The 24196-nt window shown below is 43.3% G+C and overlaps 1 protein-coding gene and 1 long non-coding RNA gene across 4 annotated transcripts in view; one reads left to right on the forward strand and one right to left on the reverse strand.

The window, feature by feature from the left end:
• Positions 1-24196, forward strand: part of LOC138736414 (adenylate kinase isoenzyme 1-like) — a 183595-nt gene that overhangs the window by 33059 nt on the left and 126340 nt on the right. For all 3 annotated transcript variants that reach the window (XR_011340277.1, XM_069885923.1, XM_069885930.1), the window contains exon 3: positions 11028-11189. Coding sequence is in view for 2 of the 3 variants with exons in the window: in XM_069885923.1 (XP_069742024.1) it covers positions 11028-11189 (162 nt within the window). In the remaining variant the exon portion in view is untranslated. The remainder of the gene's footprint in view (positions 1-11027; positions 11190-24196) is intronic.
• Positions 9335-15994, reverse strand: LOC138736434 (uncharacterized). The gene is made up of 3 exons (XR_011340278.1): positions 15798-15994; positions 10766-10882; positions 9335-9467 (listed from the first exon to the last, which is right to left on the reverse strand). It is a non-coding gene; the product is annotated as an uncharacterized lncRNA (long non-coding RNA).

The raw sequence follows: 24196 nt of genomic DNA on the forward strand, positions 1-24196 counted from the left end.
ACGTCAGCTGCAGGCTCGTTTGTGGCTGACCAGTCCGATGCGGGACAGGCAGACACGATTGCAGCGGTTGCAAGGGAAAATTGGTTGGTTGGGGTTGGGTGTTGGGTTTTTCCTCCTTTGCCTTTTGTCAGTGAGGTGGGCTCTGCGGTCTTCTTCAAAGGAGGCTGCTGCCCGCCAAACTGTGAGGCGCCAAGATGCACGGTTTGAGGCGTTATCAGCCCACTGGCGGTGGTCAATGTGGCAGGCACCAAGAGATTTCTTTAGGCAGTCCTTGTACCTTTTCTTTGGTGCACCTCTGTCACGGTGGCCAGTGGAGAGCTCGCCATATAATACGATCTTGGGAAGGCGATGGTCCTCCATTCTGGAGACGTGACCCATCCAGCGCAGCTGGATCTTCAGCAGCGTGGATCGACAATGAGATAGACAACAGACTCGCCAAGGCAAATAGCGCCTTTGGAAGACTACACAAAAGAGTCTGGAAAAACAACCAACTGAAAAACCTCACAAAGATAAGCGTATACAGAGCCGTTGTCATACCCACACTCCTGTTCGGCTCCGAATCATGGGTCCTCTACCGGCACCACCTACGGCTCCTAGAACGCTTCCACCAGCGTTGTCTCCGCTCCATCCTCAACATCCATTGGAGCGCTCACACCCCTAACGTCGAGGTACTCGAGATGGCAGAGGTCGACAGCATCTATACTATCTATATTTTCCTAAAAGTACAGATACATTCACGTATGCACATTGTCTCTATTCACTCTTATACCTCTTTACCCGCATACATATCAATCGTGATCATTTTTACTCTCATTACCCGTCTTCATCCCTCAGTCTATTTTTGTCTTTACCCACATACATATCCATCGTGATCATTTTAACTCTCATTACCCGTCTTCCTCCCTCAGTCTATTTTTGTAATTGTTCTGCAAATTTTCGTGCTTCTTCTGGATCCGAGAATAGTCTGTTTTGTTGACCTGGAATAAATATTTTCAATACAGCTGGATGCTTTAGTATAAATTTATACCCTTTCTTCCATAAAATCGCCTTTACTGTATTGAACTCTTTTCTCTTCTTTAGGAGTTCAAAACTTATATCTGGATAAATGAAGATTTTTTGCCCTTTATACTCCAGTGGTTTGTTGCCCTCTCTTACTTTTTCCATTGTCTTCTCCAGTACCTTTTCTCTTGTAGTATATCTTAGGAATTTTACTACAATAGATCTTGGTTTTTGTTGTGGTTGTGGTTTAGAGGCCAATACTCTATGTGCCCTTTCTATTTCCATTTCTTGCTGTAGTTCTGGACATCCTAGGGTCTTAGGGATCCACTCTTTTATAAACTCCCTCATATTCTTGCCTTCTTCATCTTCCTTAAGGCCCACTATCTTTATGTTATTTCTTCTGTTATAATTTTCCATTGTATCTATTTTTTGAGCTAGTAGTTCTTGTGTCTCTTTAGTTTTTTTATTAGATTCCTCCAATTTCTTTTTTAAGTCTTCTACCTCCATTTCTGCTGCTACTGCCCGCTCTTCCATCTTGTCCATTTTCTTTCCCATTTCTGTTAAGGTCATCTCTATTTTATTCATTTTCTCTTCTGTGTTGTTTATTCTTTTTCTTAAATCCTTAAATTCCTGTGTTTGCCATTCTTTAAATGACTCCATGTATCCTTTAATATGAGAAAGTATATCCTTTATCTTGCCTTTCTTTTCTTCTTCTATTTCACTGTACTCTTCCTCTTCCTCTGGGTTGGCCATCTGTTGTTTCTTTGGTGCCCTTTCCTTCTCTTCTTTCTTGTTTCTATTGTCTTCTGTGGTCTCTTCTTGCTGCAGGTGTTCTGCAGATGTCGTTGCCGGCTGTGGAGATCGACTCCCCAGCTGGTCCCCCCTCCCGTCGGTGTGTTTTTTTTCATTCGCATAGCGCACTTTTACTCGGCTCAGCGAGCCATTTTTGTAGTCCATTATTTACCGGCCTGAGGGAGCGGGTTTCTCTCTCCGCAGCGGGCCTCCGGACAGGTAAGGCCTTCACCTTTTTCCTCCTTTGTCTTCTCTTCCTCTCTTCTTACCGTTGCTTTCGATTTTTCTTTTTTGTCGCCATCTTCTTTCCACCTTTATACTCACTTTTCTGTAACTTTTATTTCTGTGCCTTTGTGTTTTCCTTTGTTTTTCCCGACTTTTCTGGAGAGGGCTGGAGTTCACCGTCCGGCCACTACTCCATCACGTGACTCCTTCGGTGATACGCTGTCTTCAGGTCAATCGTGGAGAATACCCAACATTGTGCAATCTGGTTGACCATATTGGATATGCAGGGAAGGGGGTATGCGTCAAGCTGCATATTCCGGTTGATGGGGTCTGGCTGTAGTGTATGACCATCCTATTCTTTTCCCCATTCTTCACCATGATCACCTGGGCCCACCAAGGGTTATTACTGGCCTCGATGATGCCCTCACCCAATAAGTGCTGAATCTTTGCCTTAATGAACGCCCTGTCAGCCGCACAGTACCTGCTACTCCTGGTGCCCATGGGCTTGCAATCGGGGATGAGGTTGGTGAACAGCAAAGGAGGGTCGAGCTTAAGGGTTGGGAGAGCACACGTCGCCTACAGTGGGCCATCTGTACGTTGCAGACAGTAAGTGGGGAGGGGCCCATCGAAGCATAGAGTGAATTTCTGAAGTTGGTACTGGAAATCCAGCCCCAGTAGTAAGGGGGCACAAAGTTGTGGCATAATGAACAGTCTGAAGCATTTGTACACTATGGCTTCAACAGTGAGGGTCACTATGCAGGACCCCAGAGTGGCTGTCTTGTATGATTTGGACACAAGAGATATCCTGTGCTTGGCGGGCTGTACTTTGAGGTATAGTTGTTTAGTGGTATCTGGGTGGATAAAGTTTTCAGTTCTCCCGTTATCGAATAAGCAGTTGATATTTCCCCCATTTACCTGGATGTCCATCATGCACCTGGCCTCCTGGTTCAGGGTGATGGAGGCCAGTTTGGATTCAATGTCTGAGTCTAATGAGTGCTCCTGTGTCCAAACTGGCTACCCTTGGCCCCAAAATGGCTGGCCTCCACCCCTAATAGTATTCGTACACCTGGGAAGATGGCATTTGGAACGCAGTCCAAAATGATGGCCCACATGATTAACTCATGGTGTCGTTGGAGTGCAGAGAATGTGGCGCCGATCACACTGCACAGAGTAGTGACTATCCACGTGTGGCGCTGCTAGGTCTCACAGATGGTTTGCTCTGCCAAACTTTGGTGTTATGCCCCTTTTTCTGGCATCTGGAGCACATTGCATCCTTGGCAGTGCAGCGTTTCCTCGGATGCTGACCCTGCCTGCAAAAGTAACACTTGGAGAGATCTCCCGCAATGGCGGCTGAGATCAGATTACTGAGTAGTGGGATGGTGTAGGGGATCAGTCACTCACAGGGCGCGATGATGCCCCATCACAGGATAGCAGTGTCCGTGGCGACCATGCGGCTAAATAGTAATCTGAGTTTTGGAGGGCCACCTAAGTTCAACTCCCCTTTGCGGATAGAGAACCTTTTGCTCCAATAGCCATTGCCTTATGTACCCGGAGTGAATACCGGCCATGTACGCATCTCTGATGAGGTCCTCTGCGTTCTGGCCGGCTCACATGGCCTTACAGTGCACACCCTTACAGGGTCCGGAGAGCCCACATGTACTTGACACTCAATTCAACAGGTCGCTGTTTTCTGGTGGCCAGGAGATACCTGGAGTAGACCTCATTAATCTTCCTGTGGTACTGAGCATTGAGGGACTCCATAGCTGCTTGGTATGAGCTGGCACCGCTGATCATCGGGAACACTTGGGGCCTGACACGTGAGAGAAGTAGTCTCTGTCGGTTAGCGTCTGTGGTGATGGTGTCTGCAGCCGCCACCAGGAAGTTTTTGAAGCAGTGTAGCCAAAGTTTGAACGTGTTCGGGGCGCTGGTGACCGAGAGTCGATGTCGAGCTCATGTTTCAGGTACTGTTCATTGCTTTTTTTTTTGAAATTTTTAGTTAATAAAATTGATGCATCATCAATAATCACGAAAAGGCTGATGTTGTGAAACTATCAGGCTTTTATTAACTAAAGACGGGAACTACCATCAACCTCATTCACTGATTGAAGCAAAGAGAAAGGGGAAAATGTAAGGGGCTATGAGTAGGTTCAGTCTCTGGAGATGTGTCCAGCCGGCAACAGCCAATCATGGCCTAACAGTTCTCAAAGTTTGGTAGATGCCAATATTGTAGCTGTACTGGGATGAATTAGCCAAGAGTGTAGCAAGCTTTGGAGCACAAGTCTTCAGTACTATTGCAGAATGTTGTCAGGGACAATAATTTATGCCATACCCAATGCCTTTAACATGGAGTGAATCCAATTGCCTGAATATTGGCATCTATCAATGCTGGGTACCACTATATGAGATTGGGATTTTTGTAATAATACACAAAATTAATCAAGTTTATGCCTGCCATAAAGGCACACAAAGAGGTACTGCTGGCATTGCCTGGTGCCTCCAATAGTAAGAGAAAGAGAAGCAAAGGAGAGTTCCCTCATAGACATCAAATGTTGGTGGATTTGCCTTCAGTGCTCCCACAGTTTCTATAGCCACATGTCCTCCATTGAAGAATCCGAGCTCCAAGTTCCAAATCTATGATATAATCAGGAAGAAATCAGTGCCCAAGGCCCTTCAGGATCTTGGTACCCCCCTTGAATGATGGAAAGATGACGAGCAAAGCAATGGATTATCCACTCTGCACTTATAGCTGAAGATCCTTGTCCAAGTGTTTCAGCTTTCTCCTTTGCCGATGAGCTGGGCTCCCCTCACCCTTTTATTTTAAATTTTTTTATTTTACAGACTCTCGCATTTCAAACAACACAGGAGAACATTTGTCCCCTTTTACAGAATAAAGTATACTGAGATTTTGTTTCTCCCCCATTTCCTATCCCAAAACAATAAATCAACAAACGCATACTAGTTTTGAAAGAGAATAAAACACAACAGAATAACAATGGTTACTGTTATGTCTTTTGAGTTACTTTGGAGGATTTTTAAATTATGTAGAAATGCAAGGTTTCATTAACAGAAAAGACTTTACTTACTAATTCTTTCCACCATCTGAGGAAACTGTTTGCGCACACTCATCTTCTTTCTTTTCTTTGGCTTGGCTTCGCGGACGAAGATTTATGGAGGGGGTAAAAAGTCCACGTCAGCTGCAGGCTCGTTTGTGGCTGACCAGTCCGATGCGGGACAGGCAGACACGATTGCAGCGGTTGCAAGGGAAAATTGGTTGGTTGGGGTTGGGTGTTGGGTTTTTCCTCCTTTGCCTTTTGTCAGTGAGGTGGGCTCTGCGGTCTTCTTCAAAGGAGGCTGCTGCCCGCCAAACTGTGAGGCGCCAAGATGCACGGTTTGAGGCGTTATCAGCCCACTGGCGGTGGTCAATGTGGCAGGCACCAAGAGATTTCTTTAGGCAGTCCTTGTACCTTTTCTTTGGTGCACCTCTGTCACGGTGGCCAGTGGAGAGCTCGCCATATAATACGATCTTGGGAAGGCGATGGTCCTCCATTCTGGAGACGTGACCCATCCAGCGCAGCTGGATCTTCAGCAGCGTGGACTCGATGCTGTCGACCTCTGCCATCTCGAGTACCTCGACGTTAGGGGTGTGAGCGCTCCAATGGATGTTGAGGATGGAGCGGAGACAACGCTGGTGGAAGCGTTCTAGGAGCCGTAGGTGGTGCCGGTAGAGGACCCATGATTCGGAGCCGAACAGGAGTGTGGGTATGACAACGGCTCTGTATACGCTTATCTTTGTGAGGTTTTTCAGTTGGTTGTTTTTCCAGACTCTTTTGTGTAGTCTTCCAAAGGCGCTATTTGCCTTGGCGAGTCTGTTGTCTATCTCATTGTCGATCCTTGCATCTGATGAAATGGTGCAGCCGAGATAGGTAAACTGGTTGACCGTTTTGAGTTTTGTGTGCCCGATGGAGATGTGGGGGGGCTGGTAGTCATGGTGGTCATGCGCACACTCATATGCGTATACATACACCCCACAGTGTTGCAGTACATTTACTACAGTGAGAACGATGTATTCTTACGCAGTTAAAAAATGGTTCACATTATCCTGACTAAATAAACAGTTACAAATGTGTCACAGAAATAATACAAAGGTAACACAAGCCAAGAGAGGATACCCGAGCAAGCTAAAGTACACCGGAAAAATAAAAAGAGACAATATGAATAAATAAACCTCGGGACGTGTTGACCGGATCTCAGAGTCATATCTTCCTTCCTGGCATTCCAGAATTGGTGTGAACATTCAAAGAAAGGAAGTTGTGAGGAGGTGGGGTTTAATCATACCTGCATTCCAAAGTACAGCAAGTACAGTTGTCACACATCAATGTACATGCCATACCTCCTCCTCAGATTATCGGTGATTTTCTCCAGGAGAACACAGCTCTGCATCTCGTGCTCCAACATGTGGTGCTCATTTCCGAGTCAGGTTTCCAGGTCACTGCTATACATTTCCTGCCCACAGCCAAGGTGACCTTAACAAACTGATATTTGGTAAGTCTCAAACTCATGTTCATTTCATTTCCCAGCAGGAATACCTCTGGGTCCTGTGGAAAGTCCACCCCTGTGATTTTTCCCAAAATATCCCCTAGATCTACCGAAAAGGGTCTCCTCCTTGGTGCATAGCCAAGTTGAATGTACAAATGTTCCCGTCTCTAAGCTGCATCTAAAACACAATTCTGAGGTCTCTGATTTTACCTTGTGTTATATTTGCGGTGTAAGTTACAGCTGGTGCAGGAAATTGTCCTGCACCAGTCTATATCTGGCATTAATGACTGCTGTCATGCTGTCCCGACATAAGTCGGACCAGCTCTGCTTGTGAATTCTTGTTCCTAAGTCTGACTCCCATTTATGGAGGCCTGGTTTTGGCTCCCCCCACCTTTAACAATGGGGATATTTGAGGGCCTGTTCTCCCAGCGAGTTGTCTGCCTCTGTCATGGCTGGGTGTGATGTGACTGCAGAGCTTGGATCTGATCTGTATGTAGAGGCAGGGCTTACCTTGCTTGGTACTGATGTGGTCCTCCTGTAGCTTCAGATGGTTACACCTCATTTGCAAGTCTGCCAGTTGCTGCTCCTGGCACACTCCCTTGCTGTCATTGTGGAGTGTTCACACTCTCTCTGTGACCATGAGCAATTTCACTGGGTGATCTGGATGCACACCACCCCAACATTCCAAAGATGTACAGCATGATTGGTTAATTGCTCCTTGTATGCAGGGGTAGTTGTATCTGGTGGAAGTTGCTGGGGAAAATGGGGCTAAGGCAATTGGCTGCCTAACAGCTGGCATGATCTCCGTGGATCAAAAGCCATTCTTTGTGCTGGGCCACACTGAGATGTTGAGCCTCTTTGTACCAAATGTGTTTTTCTCTCTCAAACGCTGTTTTCGTCCAAATGTTGTCCCCAATGTATTGCTTCCCTCTCCATCTCTCTCCAGATGTTGTCACCCTTTTGTGCATTTGAAACCCGTAGATATTAATCGCGAAGCAGAGCAGGTGGTAGGGAACAGGAAGCCATCCATGAAAGGAGAAGTGAACTTAACTGTGATCTGCGATGTTGTTAGCCTAAAGACAGAACCTGTTACCGGTAGCTGATTGTTTTTTGGCAACATTTTGTCCTTGACCTTCCTCTGGTGAGCAAGCGGAGTGTGTGAGTGGTTGGGCTCAAACCACAAGTGAAGGCAGTTGACCAGAGGTTCCATTCTTAACCTGCCTGATGTTAAACTGATTGAGGCGTCCTTAGGATCTGTATTTATGACAGGGTAAGGTATCCACAACGTGGAAATGTGTCCTCAGTTTCTGTTCTACTTATAAAACTCTTCCACCTCAATTGTCAAGAACGACAAGGGATTCAGATGCACAGGAACACCGCCTGCTGAAGGTTCTTCCCCTCCACATCATCTCTTATCCTGAAAACCTTACTAAATGCTGGAAGTCCCTGTGCAGAGATACGGTGGGATCACCTTCACCAGAGTGACCGTGGTGGTCCAGAGGCTCACAACTTCTCAGGAACAATATGTGGGGTGCAATAAGGGCTACATAGATCTGGCAGAATTACCCGGTAATAAAATAAATTGTATCTCTTCTTTAGCATTGTACTTGGAGGGAGCCTTATCAGTAACATTGTTATTGGTGACACTTTACGATTAGTGGTGATCTGCCAGAAGCCACAATGCACCCGAGCAGAAGTTAAAAATAGTAAACTGAGGGAAATAGATATCAAGTCCATCTCCTCCTGAAAATGCTGAGAAGCAGACTTGTCAATTGTCATAGAGTTGTACAGTGGGGAAATAGGCTCTCCTAAACTGACCAAAATGTCCCATCCATGTTAATCCTACCTGCCTGTGTTTGGCCTAGGTCCCTCTATTCTAAACACATCCTAACCGTGTATCTGTCCAATATTTTTCTTAATCATTGCAATAATACCTACTGTAACCACCTCCTCTGTGTTTATATAAAACAAATAAATTATCCTTCAGGTTCCTGTTAAATCTCTCCCCTCCCCTCTCAAACCTACATTCTTTGGTCATTGATTTTCCCCATTCTAGGCAAAAGATCAAGCATTTCCCCCATCTATTCCTTTCAAGACTGTACACCATGGGTCAGGGGCTTTTTGTGTCCATGGTATTCTATTTTTGTTTCCCATCTTCCTGACCACAGGCTGCTCATGTTTGCTTGCACCTGGTCTCAGATACTTCATTGCTGAGCTTTGGAGAGGAGTGGATGTCCTGTTCCACTGCCCATTTAATCATCATCGCAAAGAACCCAAATATCAACAAGTTCTTTCTTTGACAAGCTCTCCCCCAAGTCTGAAGTGCATGGGCTCAGCTCAAAAACTGAATATATCACACCTATGGTAACTGGTCTGTGCAGAGCAGATTTTATCTCTGAATCTCCTTTAAAATTTTAGGAGATTATTTACCAACATGCTCATTATCTCTGAATGTTGGTGATCAGAGTTGAATATTTATAATATCAGACACCCTCTGAGTGGAGGCAGATGATATTATGGATGCCCAGCCCTTTTTTACAAAGTTTTAGATAAAAAGAGAAATTGAAATTAACTGAATCAAATACCTTTTCAGTGCCCACTCTAATAATTATTGCTTTAATTTAAAATTTTTTTTGTGTTTGATCCATAATGAGAATTGTCCTTGATTATGTTTTTGGATAATTTTCAGGACTCGCTACAAGTGGGATAAATATTCATATTCAAGGGGAGATCCAAATGATTGATTAATATAATTGTTTTAATTTTTTAATATTTTCTTTTATTAGTCTTCCCAAACAGTTTCTGCATAGATCTGTTCTTTGATCATTACCTGTGATGTGAGACATGGAAGAAAGCCTGGAGTTGTTCAAGTGAACCGGTACGGACTTGAAGGGCCGACATGGCCTGTTTCCGTGCTGTAAACGGTTATATGGAAACAAATCCTTTTAAATGTCTAATTTTTAACCTCAGCTGTTAGCTAAAAGCTCTTTTATTTACACAGTTTACCTGCACAAATGTTCTGTTCAACCAGCAAGCCCATCAGGCTGGATTTGCCTCACAATTAAATAACTAACTTTTTTAATTACACATGTAACTCTATCATTTACAGAGAGAATTGTGGCTGTCTCAGGCAGACGATTGTCTTTAAGCAGGAAATATTGTGCCCATTTTAGACTCCCTACATTTACATTACCAATCAAAAATTTATAGTGCGGTTGAGGATTAAATCTGAAAATGTTCCAGGTATAGGGAACTGCCACCTGTGACACTAAACACTCCAGTCAAGGGAAAAATCAACCCTGTATCCACTGCTTCAAGCCCCAGAATTAGTACATTTCAAGGAGATCACCACTTCTGAACACTCAGATGCCCCTTCCACTCAATCTCTGCTCATATGACAAACCCCTCATAAGCACAGTGTCACTTCTTCCTCTTGGTCTTTCCTGGAGGAGCCACTTGGTCTGATGTGGCATGTTCCTTGGACACTGATATCTCTTCAACAATTACTTTGTTCTGGTGCCTCAGATCTACAATGAACTTTCACTGAAAGTTTTCCAGGACTGTCCTATGTTGGTTTGTTTGATTCCAAGACTTGCCCTCTGCAGTGCTGAGGCAAGAGGTTAACACAGTTGACCTCTTGCTTCAGCACTGCAGATGGCAAACATTTCCATCCTGATGCTTCTCAGCTGATAGGGGGTCATGTGACTGGAGCGTGCCAGTGACCAAGTGGCTCCTCCAGGAAAGACCAAGAGGAAGAAGTGACACTGTGCTTATGAGGGGTTTGTCATATGAGCAGAGATTGAGTGGAAGGGGCATCTGAGTGTTCAGAAGTGGTGATCTCCTTGAAATGTACTAATTCTGGGGCTTGAAGCAGTGGATACAGGGTTGATTTTTCCCTTGACTGGAGTGTTTAGTGTCACAGGTGGCAGTCTCAAAATAAGCAATCAATGCTCTGTACAGAGAGGAAAAGAAATATCTTCATCAGATAGAAGAGAATCTTTGGAGTTTTCAACCCAAGAGGGTTATTTAGTATAATCAAAATGGAGATTGATGGAATTTTAGGTATTAAGAGAATCAGGGATGGAGGTAGTACCAGGACAGTCACAGAGGTAAAAGATTGGCCATGTCCTTATTGATTGGTGAGATTAATCATGAAGTGTCGCCAGTAACAAATTTTGGAGGCCGGATGTCCAACTCCTTCCCAATTATCTACCTGATTGAGGTGCTGCCATTTCAATCCAATAATTCTTCAACAGTCATTGGATCCCAGGGAAATGAGAAGCAAAAACTGAGGAGGATGGAAACTTCCCAACAAATAGGCAGCAGGCATCTGCATATAGAGAGACAAACTTGAGTTAATAATGTTTCAGGTTGTTTACCTTCCAGAACAACACCCAGAAAAATGAATAGGAATGAATGTTTGAAGCACCTTCAACCCAGATTGCTCTTTACTAATTAATCTTTGCTTCTTTTAGAGCCAGGTGTGGCTCCTCACCGCCGCTATGATAGACTGCCACCGATACAAGCCCAATTTTCCATCGAGAGTGACTCAGACATGACAGAATCATCGGGGTTGATTCAAGAATATGATGTCTTTGACCCAAGAAAACCAAGGCCGTGCATCATTTTTGTCATTGGTAAGTCTCGGCATTCTTTCAGTGTTGGCTATCACTGATGTGAACCAAGAATTTATTTATATTCCACCTTAACATAAAGCACCTGGTGAGATAATAATATAGAAGGCTTGGACAGAGAGGTCAAATGAAGGAGTTTTACTTGATTCAAGGGAATGTTACTACTTTTGCCCTGACTGTGAGGTTGCCCAACACTGATCTAGTGTGGTCAATGTGTTGGTTGTACAGTATCTTACAGACTCCTATTAACTGCTTCATTATAGAGTCCCCTCTGAATGTGGTAACCATTATTGCTCAGTAGTAACTCTCCTGCTTGTGCTAATTCAGAATCAAAGTCGACTAAGAGAGTGCTCTGCTGTCTGTAGTCCAGGGTTTACAAGTTTGCAAGTTTCAAAGTCCAGCTTCTCTTCTTGAATGGATGTAACTGCTCCTGTGAAACTGTTCTCCAGTAGACGACTTTGTTCAAACCTCTCTTTCCTTATCCCTCTGTCTCCTTTCCTCCAGCTCCCCAACCCCTTTCCCTCCCCTCCTCTCCCCATTCAGAGAGCTGCCCCCTCCCCTGATCACCTCAGGTTTTTTCTCTTCTCCCTTCCCACCTACAACCACCAAACCTCCTACTTCTGCCCTCCCTGGCCTTTTTTATCCAGGCATCTGCCTGCTTTTTGCCCATTCCTGATGAAGGGCTCAACCCCAAAACCTTGGTTACCCTTTAAATTCCTATGGATGGTGTGTGACCTGCTGAGTTTCTCCTGCGCGTTTGTGTCCTGCACTTCTTGGAGTCGATCCTTCTGTGCTCTTGACACTGCTCAGAATGTATTGTCCCAGTTGCTGTCTGTGAAAGCTCGCTGTAGCAGTGACAGACACAACAATTATGTATCCAAAGCTGTCAAGTGCTCTGAAAAGCCCTGGAGTCCAGGAAGGTTGCTAGTTGTCCATCTTTAATTGCATTCAGACTGAGTGGTTTTCTCAGCTGTTTCAGAGGACAGTTAAAAGTCGACCGTACTGATACAGTACATGGAACTCAGGATGTGGTCCAGGAAAGAAAACTCTTGGTGGGATCGGTGCTAAAAGGCATCATTATCACATTTGTGCAGAGAGGTGTGTGTTAATGGCAGCACTGCTGTGCAGGGACTGGTGTGAATCCTCACAACAATGAACCACCCCATGGCTTGGTGGAGAGAAACTGCTTGGGATGAGCAGTGTTCTTGCTCAGTGCTGAGATAGGATACTTGGGGTGCGCCATGTCAGGACAGTGAGTGTGGCCATTGTTGGGAGGCCAGCAATAGAGACAGACCACCCGGACGGACTCACTCATCACCCTCAGTATGAAGTTGCTCCATGAGAAAAGTGCCACTGAGCTTAGAAGAACTATGCAGAAAATATGGAGTTGGAGGAAGAGACAACAGCTTCCCTCCCATCCAAGACACAGACCATTTGTCTACCTGCAGAAAACCGGGTGTTGGGGGCAATGAAACCAGTTTCTTTCCCATCCAAGACACAGATCATCTATTTCTCTGAGGGAGGTTTGTTACTCTCTTTGAACATAGATGCCTGAGAGAGAATTTTTTTTTAAAAATGGAAGGTCAAATCTCAATGAAATGGTCAGGCAACAATGAGATGTAGAGGAATGGGCAAGAATGAGAGCTCAGGGTCACACTACTGGACGAGTATGAGAGTGGATTTCAGTATCTCAGGGGGAGTCTAGTATAGCTGTGTTTACAGAGCTGGTAGGGATTCTAGACCGACACAGAAGTGCAAAAATCAGGAGGGGTGGGTGGAGACTCAAGTACAGCATGAACTGTTTGGGCTGAATGGTCTGTATTTAAACTGGGTATCCTTTGTGTGGAGTAGCTTTGAGCCCAACACCGAGGTGGCAGGTAGTGTATATTTATTGTTGGAGGAAGAATGAGGAAAAGTGTGGAGGACGATGGTTGGAGGTGAGGGGTTGCCAGCGATTAAGTCACTTTTAAGTGGGATTTAAACGGTAACTGGAGTCTGTGAGCTTTTGTATGGTGGATGAAACCCAGTTTGAGAGGAGTGCTGGACAGCCCCAGGGGTAAGGAACCACAGGCAAGGACTAACCACTCACCAGGTGATTGTATTGGGTGGGCTATGGAAAAGATTTATTCCATGCACTTTAATCCTGGCAACAATGGAATTGGTTCAGGCTGAGGCCAAGGAAAAGAGTGGGCCATTCAGCCCTTTGGGTTAATTCTGTTAGCAGTGTGGTCATACCTGAATTGAAAACCCATCCACCCAGTGTCTTAAAATCCCTGCCTAGCAATCATTCATCAACCTCTAATTTAAAGTTATCTACTGAGTAAGCTGGGCTTCCTTTTGTGAGAGGGACTTGGTTAGAAGGTGTAACCTGCATCATGTGGCGTATTACAGAGATGGCAAGGGAAGGAGCTCAGATTAGAAACATTAGATGCTCCACGACCTACTGAATGTTTCCATCATTACAAGTCCATTTTTCAATCCTGTTTCACAAAATGGCCTCTGCACTTTGGCTTGTAGTCTCGGGTCCAATTTTATTAAGAAAGAAGTCATAGAAGTTAATGCAACAGAGGAGTGTAATGCACAAACATGCTAGAGAAAGCAGGTTATGCAGCATCCACAATAAAGGGTAACCATGGTTTTGGACCTGGGCTTCTCTTCAGGAAGAAGGCAACAAATGGAGACCATTCAATCCATTGGATCCATTGGCTTTATAATTTTTTTAATTTTTAAATTTAGACATATAAGCACAGTAACAGGCCCTTCTGGTCCATGAGCCCTTGCCACCCAATTATACCCAGCTGACCTACAACTCCTAGTACACTTTGACCCAGATTTGTCTTGCCCTGGACTTTCCCAGCAGTGGGAAACCTTTCTGTTTACCATTCAAAGTCCCAAAAATATACCTCGGTTGAATCACTCCTGACCTTTCCAGGAGAAACAAACATGCTAACCCGCACGTCCCAGTCTGGTGAGTTGCCTCCTCCCTCCTTCCATGGCCTAGTGGAAGGTCAAGTGACCAAAAAATTGTGACCCAAAAGGTCAGCACTTAGGCTAGAGGGCAGGGTGAGCAACAAACTGCAAATTGAAGATTTCAATCTACCATGGATAAACATTCTGAAAATAAAGAGGAATCTTAGCTAATTCTCCTGGCATCACTTGAGCTGCAGTTTGAGTGGTCTGAATTCACTTCTGATATATTCTGTTATAATTATTTTTATTTAAAGGATGTATCAATACTGGACTTGGCATACAAAATGTAAGAATAAAGAGCTCATAAAATTATTCCTGGAGAACGAAGCTGATCTGCTTACTAATATTAAAATATTGTCAATTAAATGGGTTTATTAATATTATCATTCATAACCGCTAGACACTATAATTGCCCAATGTAGTCCCTGGATTTGAGCACTCCAGTCGATGGGAGCAGATGGCACTAGTCAGCTCATCGCCTGCCAAATATGAGAGTACATAATTGCCATCCTGACAATTCCCTCAACTTTGCCTCAACAACATGAGGAGGTAGTGCAATACACAAACGTGCTGGAAAAACTCAGCAGGTCACGTAACGTTCATGGCAAGTGAACAGTAGCCAACATTTTGGGCACAGGCTCTTCATCAGGTACCAGTGCCAACCCTTTCAATTCCACACACCATTGCCACATTAACATGGCTATTCATGGCCACATGTATTCCCAAATCAAGGACACCTGCAAACTGTTGGAACAACAGCTTGTATTCTGTCTTGGTTCTCTCAAAACAGATGCCATTCCTGTCAACCTCCAATTTCCCCTAGCCCCCTTCCCCAAGTCTCTATCCTTCCCCAAGCACTCTCCCCCCACCCACCAGTCTCCCTTCCTTCCCCATTGCCTCCCCTGGTCTCCTTTCCCCATCCCACCTCTGGTCTCCCTCCACACCACCCAGTGTTTCTTCCCCACCCCACCCCCCCCCCCCCCCCACTCTGGTCTCCCTTCCCTAACGCCCCGGTCTCTCTTCCCTTCCCTTCCCCATGGCCCCAGTCTCCCTTCCCTTCCCTTCCCTTCTTCATCGCCCGGTCTCCCTTCCTTTCCCCATCGCTTAGGTGTGGGCATGGGCACAGTTTGCTAAATGGCCTGCTTCTGTGCTGTAGACTTCGAGCATGTGCTTTATCTCTCAAATAAACACTGCTACTCCATCACTATCGTTGAGGTCTGTAATCCCCTCTTTCCCTCAGCCAGTCCTTCTCCTTTAAGAAACTCCTCGTAAACACCTTTGACCAGGTGTTTGCTCTTCAGTCCCAAAGTCATCTTGTATGTGTAGTCACTCTAGCCACGCAGTGAGCGACAAACCATGCAGAGTTGAAGGTGCAGAGTTGAAGGTGAGTTGAACTAACTGGTTTACTGATTCACAAACTGCACACTTAATTTCTAGCAGCCCCCGCAACCTGCAGGGAAGAAATTATGTCATCCACCAGGCTGCGGGATGGTCCTGTACCCAGAACTCTCACTGTCAGATCTGCTGCGGACTTGTCCGTTATTCCATGAACTGGTTCGCCTGTTGCGTGGGCGAGCTGCAACATGACCCCCCCCTCCTCCCAGAACCAGTGTTAGAAGGTATGGAGTCCATGGCCAATACCTCTTTAGTCCATTTGGGTGGCTGACCTCATCAGCGTGGGGGTGGCACAGTCACAGGGTGTTCCAGGTCTAGTTGCACTAGCTTGAGGCAATGGTGAAGGTCTCCTCATAGCTGTTCACGTCAAGGACGTACTTGGTTCCTTCTGACGCACCATTTTGTACGGGTCCTCGCACAGCCACTGCAGTGGAGTCCGGTGCATGCCCCTGTGGACAAAGAGGTAGTCACAGTCTCGGAGGTCCTTGGGGACAAAGGAAGGTGTGGGGCTGTGGAACTAGGTTGGGATGAGAACTTACCTTCTCTTGGAGTCTTGTGAGCACTGCCATGGTGTCTCCTCTGGGCCACGGGCCCCTGGCACAAACTCGTTTGGAACTATCAATGGGGTGCTGCATACCAACTCTGCAGAAGATGTGGCTAAGTCTTCTTTGGCAGCCATGTGGATGCCAAAATGTATCCATGGGAGCTCGTCCATCCAATCCTAGCCTCAGAGGTGTGCCATCAGGGTCGACTTCAGGTGCTAGTGGAAACTTCCTACCAGGTTATTGGACAGTGGATGGTAGGCTGTGGTGTGGTGCAGCTGGGTCTCAAGTAGCAGTGCCAGCACCAACCATAGGCTGGATGTGAACTGCGACTCTTTCCCCACCCCCCCCGCCCACCCCTGCACCCCCTCCCCTCCCCCCTCCCTCCCCGCCCCCCACCCCAGGTCTGAGGTGATGTTGGCAGGCAGGCTGAAATGTACAACCCAGCTTGCATTGAGGGCTCTGGCACAGATCTCCATGGATGTGTCGGCAAGCAGTACGGCTTCTGGCCACCTGGTTAACTTGTCAACAAAGGTACCTTTCCCCTCCCCAGAGACTGGCTGTGGACTGATGATGACAACATGGGCATGCTCAAACCTCCTATGCATCAACTAGAAGGGTTGAAGGGGGTCCTTCATGTGCCTTTGGACTTTGGAGGTCTGGCAGTGTATGCATGTATTGGCCCAGTGCCCAAGCTGCTCGCGTAGGCTGTGCCAAGCAAATCGATCTGCCACCAGTTGATGGTTGCCCGAATGGACGGGCAGACCAAACCTTGTATTGCGTTGAAAACGCAACTCCTCCAAGTGGCTGGAATGATGGGGCAGGGTTTGCCAGTGGACATGTCACAGAGGAGCTTGCTCCCTCTTGGGCCGATGGGGATGTCCTCGAGTTGCAGGCCTGAGGGTGTAGTAAGCTGGCATTTCTTTGACCAGCTGCTGTGCCTCAGTGAGCGCCACATATTCCAACCCTGGGCACAGGGGATGCACCGAGTGGATGGAAGTGTGAGATAGGGTGTCAGCCACGACGTTTTTCCCAGTGATGTGTTTGACAGTAGTTGTATACTCCAAAATGTATGACAGGTGGCGATGTTGCCGTGCCGACCATAGGTCCGACACTTTGGCGAATGCAAAGGTGAGGGCTTGTCGTCTGTGAAGATTGTGAATACCTGTCCTTCAAGAAATACCGAAAGTGCCAGATGGCGAGGTAGAGGGCTAGCAGCTCCCTGTTGAAGGCGTTATATTTCAGCTTCAGGGGTCACAGATGTCGTATGAAGAACGCGAATGGTTTTCACTGACCCTCAATTAGTTGTACTAGCACACCGCCAACTGCTGAATTGGAATTGTTAACTATGAGGGCTGTGGGCACATCCACCCATGGATGTACCAGGAGGGTGGCATTTGCAAGGGCATTCTTGGCCTGCTCAAAAACCGCCACTGACTCAGTGTCCCAGGTGATTTATTTGGCTTTGCTGGACATCAGGCCGAACAGGGGTTGTATGATTCAGGCCGCTGATGGTAGGAACTGGAGGGAAAAGTTAATTATGCCCACAAACTCCTGTAGGCCCTTCCCTGTACTGGGCCTGGCAAACTGGTAAGGGAACCGCTCCATGCCCAAGGAAATCAATGGCCAACAGCCCGAACTGGCACTTCGAAGGGTTTTTTTTTTTGTTTAAAATTTTCTTATTTTTCACACCATAAATCACATTAACCATAATACACACTTTTTCCTTTTCACACATATACAGTGACATTTTCACCCACCCCCCCTCCCTCCTCCCAACCCACCCCCCACACCCCCCTCCCATCCATTTAAGGTATACAATCTAAGATACATTAAACCAGTCAGACAATGTTGTCACTCAAAAAAAAACACCAGAAATTCTACTGAGTCCATTCTTTTCTTTCCTTCTCCTTCCATCAACTTAGGTAATGATTGTCCCCGGTAGGTTTTCGCTATTGTATTTAATGTAAGGCTCCCATACTTGTTCGAATATTTCAATATTATTTCTTAAACTATATGTTATTTTTTCTAATGGAATACATTTATTCATTTCTATATACCATTGTTGTATTTTCAAATTATCTTCCAATTTCCAGGTTGACATAATACATTTTTTTGCTACGGCTAGCGCTATCTTAACAAATCTTTTTTGTGCATCCTCCAAATCAATTCCAAATTCTTTGTTTTTTATGTTACTTAGGAGAAAGATCTCTGGATTCTTTGGTATATTGTTTTCTGTTATTTTATTTAATATCTGATTGAGATCTTCCCAAAATATTTCTACTTTCTCACATGTCCAGATTGCATGAATTGTTGTTCCCATTTCTTTTTTACATCGAAAACATCTATCAGATACTGTTGGGTCCCATTTATTTAACTTTTGAGGTGTAATGTATAGCCTGTGTAACCAGTTATATTGTATCATACGTAACCTCGTATTTATTGTATTTCTCATCGTTCCAGAGTATAACTTCTCCCATGTTTCCTTTTTTATCTTTATATTTAAATCTTGTTCCCATTTTTGTTTAGTTTTACCATTTGTTTCCTCATTCTCCTTTTCTTGCAGTTTAATATACATATTTGTTATAAATCTTTTGATTATCATTGTATCTGTAATCACGTATTCAAGGTTACTTGCCTCTGGCAAACTCAAACTGCTTCCTAATTTATCCTTCAAGTAGGATCTCAATTGGTAATATGCCAGCACTGTATCTTGAGTTATATTGTACTTATCTTTCATTTGTTCAAAGGATAAGAATCTATTTCCTGAAAAACAATTTTCTATTCTTTTAATCCCTTTTTTTTACCATTCTCTAAAGGAAAGGTTATCTATTGTAAGAGGGAGTAACTTATTTTGCGTCAATATTAGTTTTGGTAATTGATAATTTGTTTTATTTCTTTCTACATGAATCTTCTTCCAAATATTGAGGAGATGATGTAATACTGGAGAAGTTCTATGTTGTACCAATTTTTCATCCCATTTATATAATATGTGTTCAGGTATCTTTTCCCCTATTTTATCTAATTCTAATCTCGTCCAGTCTGGTTTTTCCCTTGTTTGATAAAAATCTGATAGGTATCTTAATTGTGCGGCTTTATAATAATTTTTAAAGTTTGGCAGTTGTAAGCCTCCTTGTTTATCCCATTCTGTTAATTTATCTAGTGCTATCCTCAGTTTCCCCCCTCTCCATAAAAATTTCCTTATTATTTTCTTCAACTCCTTGAAGAATTTTTCTGTCAGATGTATTGGCAATGCCTGAAATAAGTATAATATCCTTGGAAAAATGTTCATTTTAATACAGTTTATCCTTCCTATTAGTGTTAGTGGCAAATCTTTCCAATGCTCTAAATCATCCTGTAATTTTTTCATTAGTGAATAATAATTGAGTTTATATAGTTGGCCGAGATTTTTGTTTATTTGTACACCTAGGTATCTTATTGCCTGCATTTGCCATCTAAATAGAGATTCCTTCTTAAATTTTGAGAAATCCGCATTATTCATAGGCATTGCTTCACTTTTATTTACGTTTATCTTGTAACCCAACACTTCTCCATATTCCTTCAATTTCTTATATAATTCTTTTATTGATAGTTCTGGTTCTGTTAAGTACACTATAACATCATCCGCAAATAAACTGATTTTATATTCCTTGTCTTTTATTTTTATTCCTTTTATATTATTATCTATTCTTATCAATTCTGCTAGTGGTTCTATAGCTAACGCGAACAATAAAGGTGATAGTGGGCATCCCTGCCGCGTTGACCTGCTTAAGTTAAATTGCTTTGATACATGTCCATTTACTGTCACTTTCGCTAACGGACCCTTATATAATGCTTTAATCCAATTAATATACTTCTCCGGTAAACTGAATTTTTGCAATACTTTGAACAAATAATTCCATTTTACTTTGTCGAAGGCCTTCTCTGCATCTAAAGCAACTGCTACTGTAGGTGCTTTATTTCCTTCTACTGCATGAATTAAGTTAATAAATTTACAAATATTGTCTGTTGTGCGTCTTTTTTTGATAAATCCAGTTTGGTCTAAATTTATCATTTTCGGTACATGCTCTGCTAATCTGTTTGCTAATAGTTTAGCTATTATCTTATAATCTGTGTTTAGTAAAGATATTGGTCTATATGACGCTGGTGAGAGTGGATCTTTCCTTGCTTTAGTATTACTGTTATTATTGCTTTTTTACATGACTCTGGTAAGCTTTGTGTTTCATCAATCTGGTTGATTACATCCAGGAGGGGCGGAATTAATAAGTCTTTAAATGTTTTGTAGAATTCTACTGGGAATCCATCCTCTCCTGGTGTCTTATTATTTGGTAATTTTTTTATTATCTCTTGTATTTCTACTATACCAAATGGTTCTGTTAATTTATTTTGTTCCTTTATTTGTAGTTTTGGTAATTCAATTTTAGTAAAAAATTCATCTATTTTCCCTTCTTTCCCTTCGTTTTCAGTTCGGTATAATTGTTCATAGAATTCTCTAAAGTTTTCCTTAATTTCTTTTGGATTATATGTAATTTGTTTGTCTTTTTTCCTTGATGCCAATACCATTTTCTTAGCTTGTTCTGTCTTAAGCTGCCATGCTAGGATTTTGTGCGTTTTTTCACCCAGTTCATAATATTTCTGTTTTGTCTTCATTATATTCTTCTCCACCTTGTATGTTTGTAGTGTTTCATATTTTATTTTTTTATCTGCCAATTCTCTTCTTTTAGTTGTATCTTCCTTCATTGCTAATTCTTTTTCTATATTTACTATTTCCCTTTCCAACTGCTCTGTTTCCTGATTATAGTCCTTCTTCATCTTGGTTACATAACTTATTATTTGCCCTCTAATGAATGCTTTCATTGCATTCCATAGTATAAACTTATCTTCCACTGATTCCGAATTTATTTCAAAATACATTTTTATTTGTTTTTCAATAAATTCTCTAAAATCCTGCCTTTTAAGTAACATGGGGTTTAATCTCCATCTATACATTCTTGGAGGGATGTCCTCTAGCTTTACTGTCAATATTAAGGGTGAATGGTCCGATAGTATTCTAGCTTTATATTCTGTTTTTCTTACTCTATCTTGCATACTAGCTGATAACAAAAATAGGTCTATTCTTGAGTATGTTTTATGTCTAGCCGAGTAATATGAATATTCCTTTTCTTTTGGGTGTTGTTTCCTCCATATATCCAAAAGTTGCATTTCTTCCATTGATTTAATTATAAATTTGGTTACTTTGTTCTTTCTGTTAATTTTTTTCCCGGTTTTATCCATATTTAAATCCAAATTCAGGTTGAAATCCCCTCCTATTAATATGTTCCCTTGCGTATTTGCTACCTTCAAAAAGATATCTTGCACAAACTTTTGATCTTCTTCGTTAGGTGAATATACATTGAGTAGATTCCAAAACTCCGAATATATCTGACATTTTATCATTACATATCTCCCTGCTGGATCTATTATTTCCTCTTCTATTTTAAATGGCACATTTTTACTAATTAATATAGCCACTCCTCTTGCTTTTGAATTATACGATGCTGCTGTTACATGTCCTACCCAATCTCTCTTTAATTTCTTGTGCTCCAATTCAGTTAAATGTGTTTCTTGCACAAATGCTATATCAATTTTTTCTTTTTTCAGTAAATTTAGCAGTTTCTTCCTTTTAATTTGGTTATGTATTCCATTAATATTCAAAGTAATATAGTTCAACGTAGCCATTTTATACTTTGTTTATCTTCCCTTTCCGTTTTTCCATCATTACCTTTCCTCCTTTTCCATTTCTGTTTTCTTATTTTAAACCCTTTATAAGACAACATTCCTAAAACATCAAACATTTTCCTTATTCTCCTATTTAAAACTTCTTTAGCCCCAATCTCCCCTTCCCCTCCTGTGTTGTCCTTTATCCCTTGTCGGACAACAACATCTCCCCTCTCCATTTGGGTTTGCGAATTCACTCGCAAACGTCAGCTGATTTTGCAGTGACCGCAACTCCCCCCACCCAGCCACCCCCAGAAAAGATTTCACTTTTCATATGTAACAAAGGTCACTCTTTTAGTTCCCTCCTTATTCCCTCTATTCCATTTCCTTCCCTTATTAATTCTTGTCTATACTATCTATATTTTCCTCTAAATACGGATACATTCACGTATGCACATTATACATATACACACTTATACTTCTTTACCCACATACATATAAATCGTGGTCATTTTTACTCTTATTACACGTCTTCATCCCTCAGTCTATTTTGTAATTGTTCTGCAAATTTTCGTGCTTCTTCTGGATCCGAGAATAGTCTGTTTTGTTGTCCTGGAATAAATATTTTCAATACAGCTGGATGCTTTAGTATAAATTTATACCCTTTCTTCCATAAAATCGCCTTTGCTGTATTGAACTCCTTTCTCTTCGTTAGGAGTTCAAAACTTATATCTGGATAAATGAAGATTTTTTGTCTTTTGTACTCCAGTGGCTTGTTGCCCTCTCTTACTTTTTCCATTGTCTTCTCCAGTACCTTTTCTATTGTAGTATATCTTAGGAATTTTACTAAAATAGATCTTGGTTTTTGTTGTGGTTGTGGTTTAAAAGTCAATGCTCTATGTGCCCTTTCTATTTCCATTTCTTGCTGTAGTTCTGGACATCCTAGGATCCTAGGGATCCAGTCTTTTATAAACTCTCTCATATTCTTGCCTTCTTCATCTTCCTTAAGGCCCACTATCTTTATGTTATTTCTTCTGTTATAATTTTCCATTATATCTATTTTCTGAGCTAACAGTTCTTGTGTCTCTTTAACTTTTTTATTAGATTCCTCTAATTTCTTTTTTAAGTCCTCTACCTCCATTTCTACTGCTGCTTCTCGTTCCTGCACCTTGTCCATTCTTTTTCCCATTTCTGATAAGGTCATATCTATTTTATTCATTTTCTCTTCTGTATTGTTTATTCTTCTTCTTAAATCATCAAATTCCTGCACTTGCCATTCTTTAAATGACTCCATGTATTCTTTAATAAGAGAAAGTAAATCCTTTGTCTTGCCTTTCCCTTCTTCTTCTATTTCACTGTACTCTTCCTCTTCCTCTTCTTCTTCCTCTGGGTTGGCCATCTGTTGTTTCTTTGTTGTCCTTTTCTTCTCTTCTTTCTTGTTTCCATTGTCTTCAATGTTCTCTTCTTGCTGCAGGTGTTCTGCAGCTGTCGTTGCCGGCTGTGGAGATCGACTCCCCAGATGGTCACCCCTCCCGTCGGTGTGTTTTTTTTCATGCGCACCGCACATGCGCGACTCCTCGCGCATGCACGGTTGCCCACTTTTACTCGGCTCAGCAAGCCATTTTTGTAGTCCGGTTTCTACCGACCTGAGGGAGCGAGTTTCTCTCTCCACCGCGGGCCTCTTCGAGCAGGTAAGGCCTTTTCCTTCATCTTCCGTTGTCTTCTCTTCCTCTCTTCTTACCGTTGGTTTCGACTTTTCTTTTTTCGTCGCCATCTTCTTTGCACCTTTATACTCACTTTACTTTAACTTTTATTTCTGTGCCTTTGTGTTTTCCTTTGTTTTTTCCGACTTTTCTGGAGAGGGCTGGAGTTCACCGTCCGGCCACTACTCCATCACGTGACTCCCCCCCACTTCGAAGGGTTGATGGCCAGGCTGGATTCACTCAGAGTTGGTGCAGGTGTGTCAAACGCTTTTGGTGTGAGCTGCTGGCAATCAGGATATTATTGAAGTAGATGAATACAAAATCCAAGTTGTGCCCCACTGAGTCCTGAGATGCTGGAACATCTGTTCCGCATTCTCGAGTCTGAAAGGCATCTGCAAGAACTCAAATAGGCCAAACACGGTGATGAGAGCCGTCTTGGGGACATCGCTGGGGTGGACAGGAATCTGGTGATGCCCGCAGACTAGGTTAACCTTGGAGAAGGTGTGTGCCCCGTGCAAATTGGCAGAGAAGTCCTGAATGTGGGGCACTGGGTAGCGGTCGGCCATGGTGGAGTCGCTGAGCATTCTGTAGTCGCCACATGGCCTCCATCTTCCAGCAGGCTTGGGCACCATGTGCAACAGAGAGGCCCATGGGCTGTCTGAGCTCTGGACTCCTCCTTGGCAAGGTGGAGTTTGTCTGGCGG

This window comes from Narcine bancroftii, chromosome 1 (genome assembly GCF_036971445.1).
Source record: "Narcine bancroftii isolate sNarBan1 chromosome 1, sNarBan1.hap1, whole genome shotgun sequence".
Lineage (NCBI taxonomy): Eukaryota > Metazoa > Chordata > Chondrichthyes > Torpediniformes > Narcinidae > Narcine > Narcine bancroftii.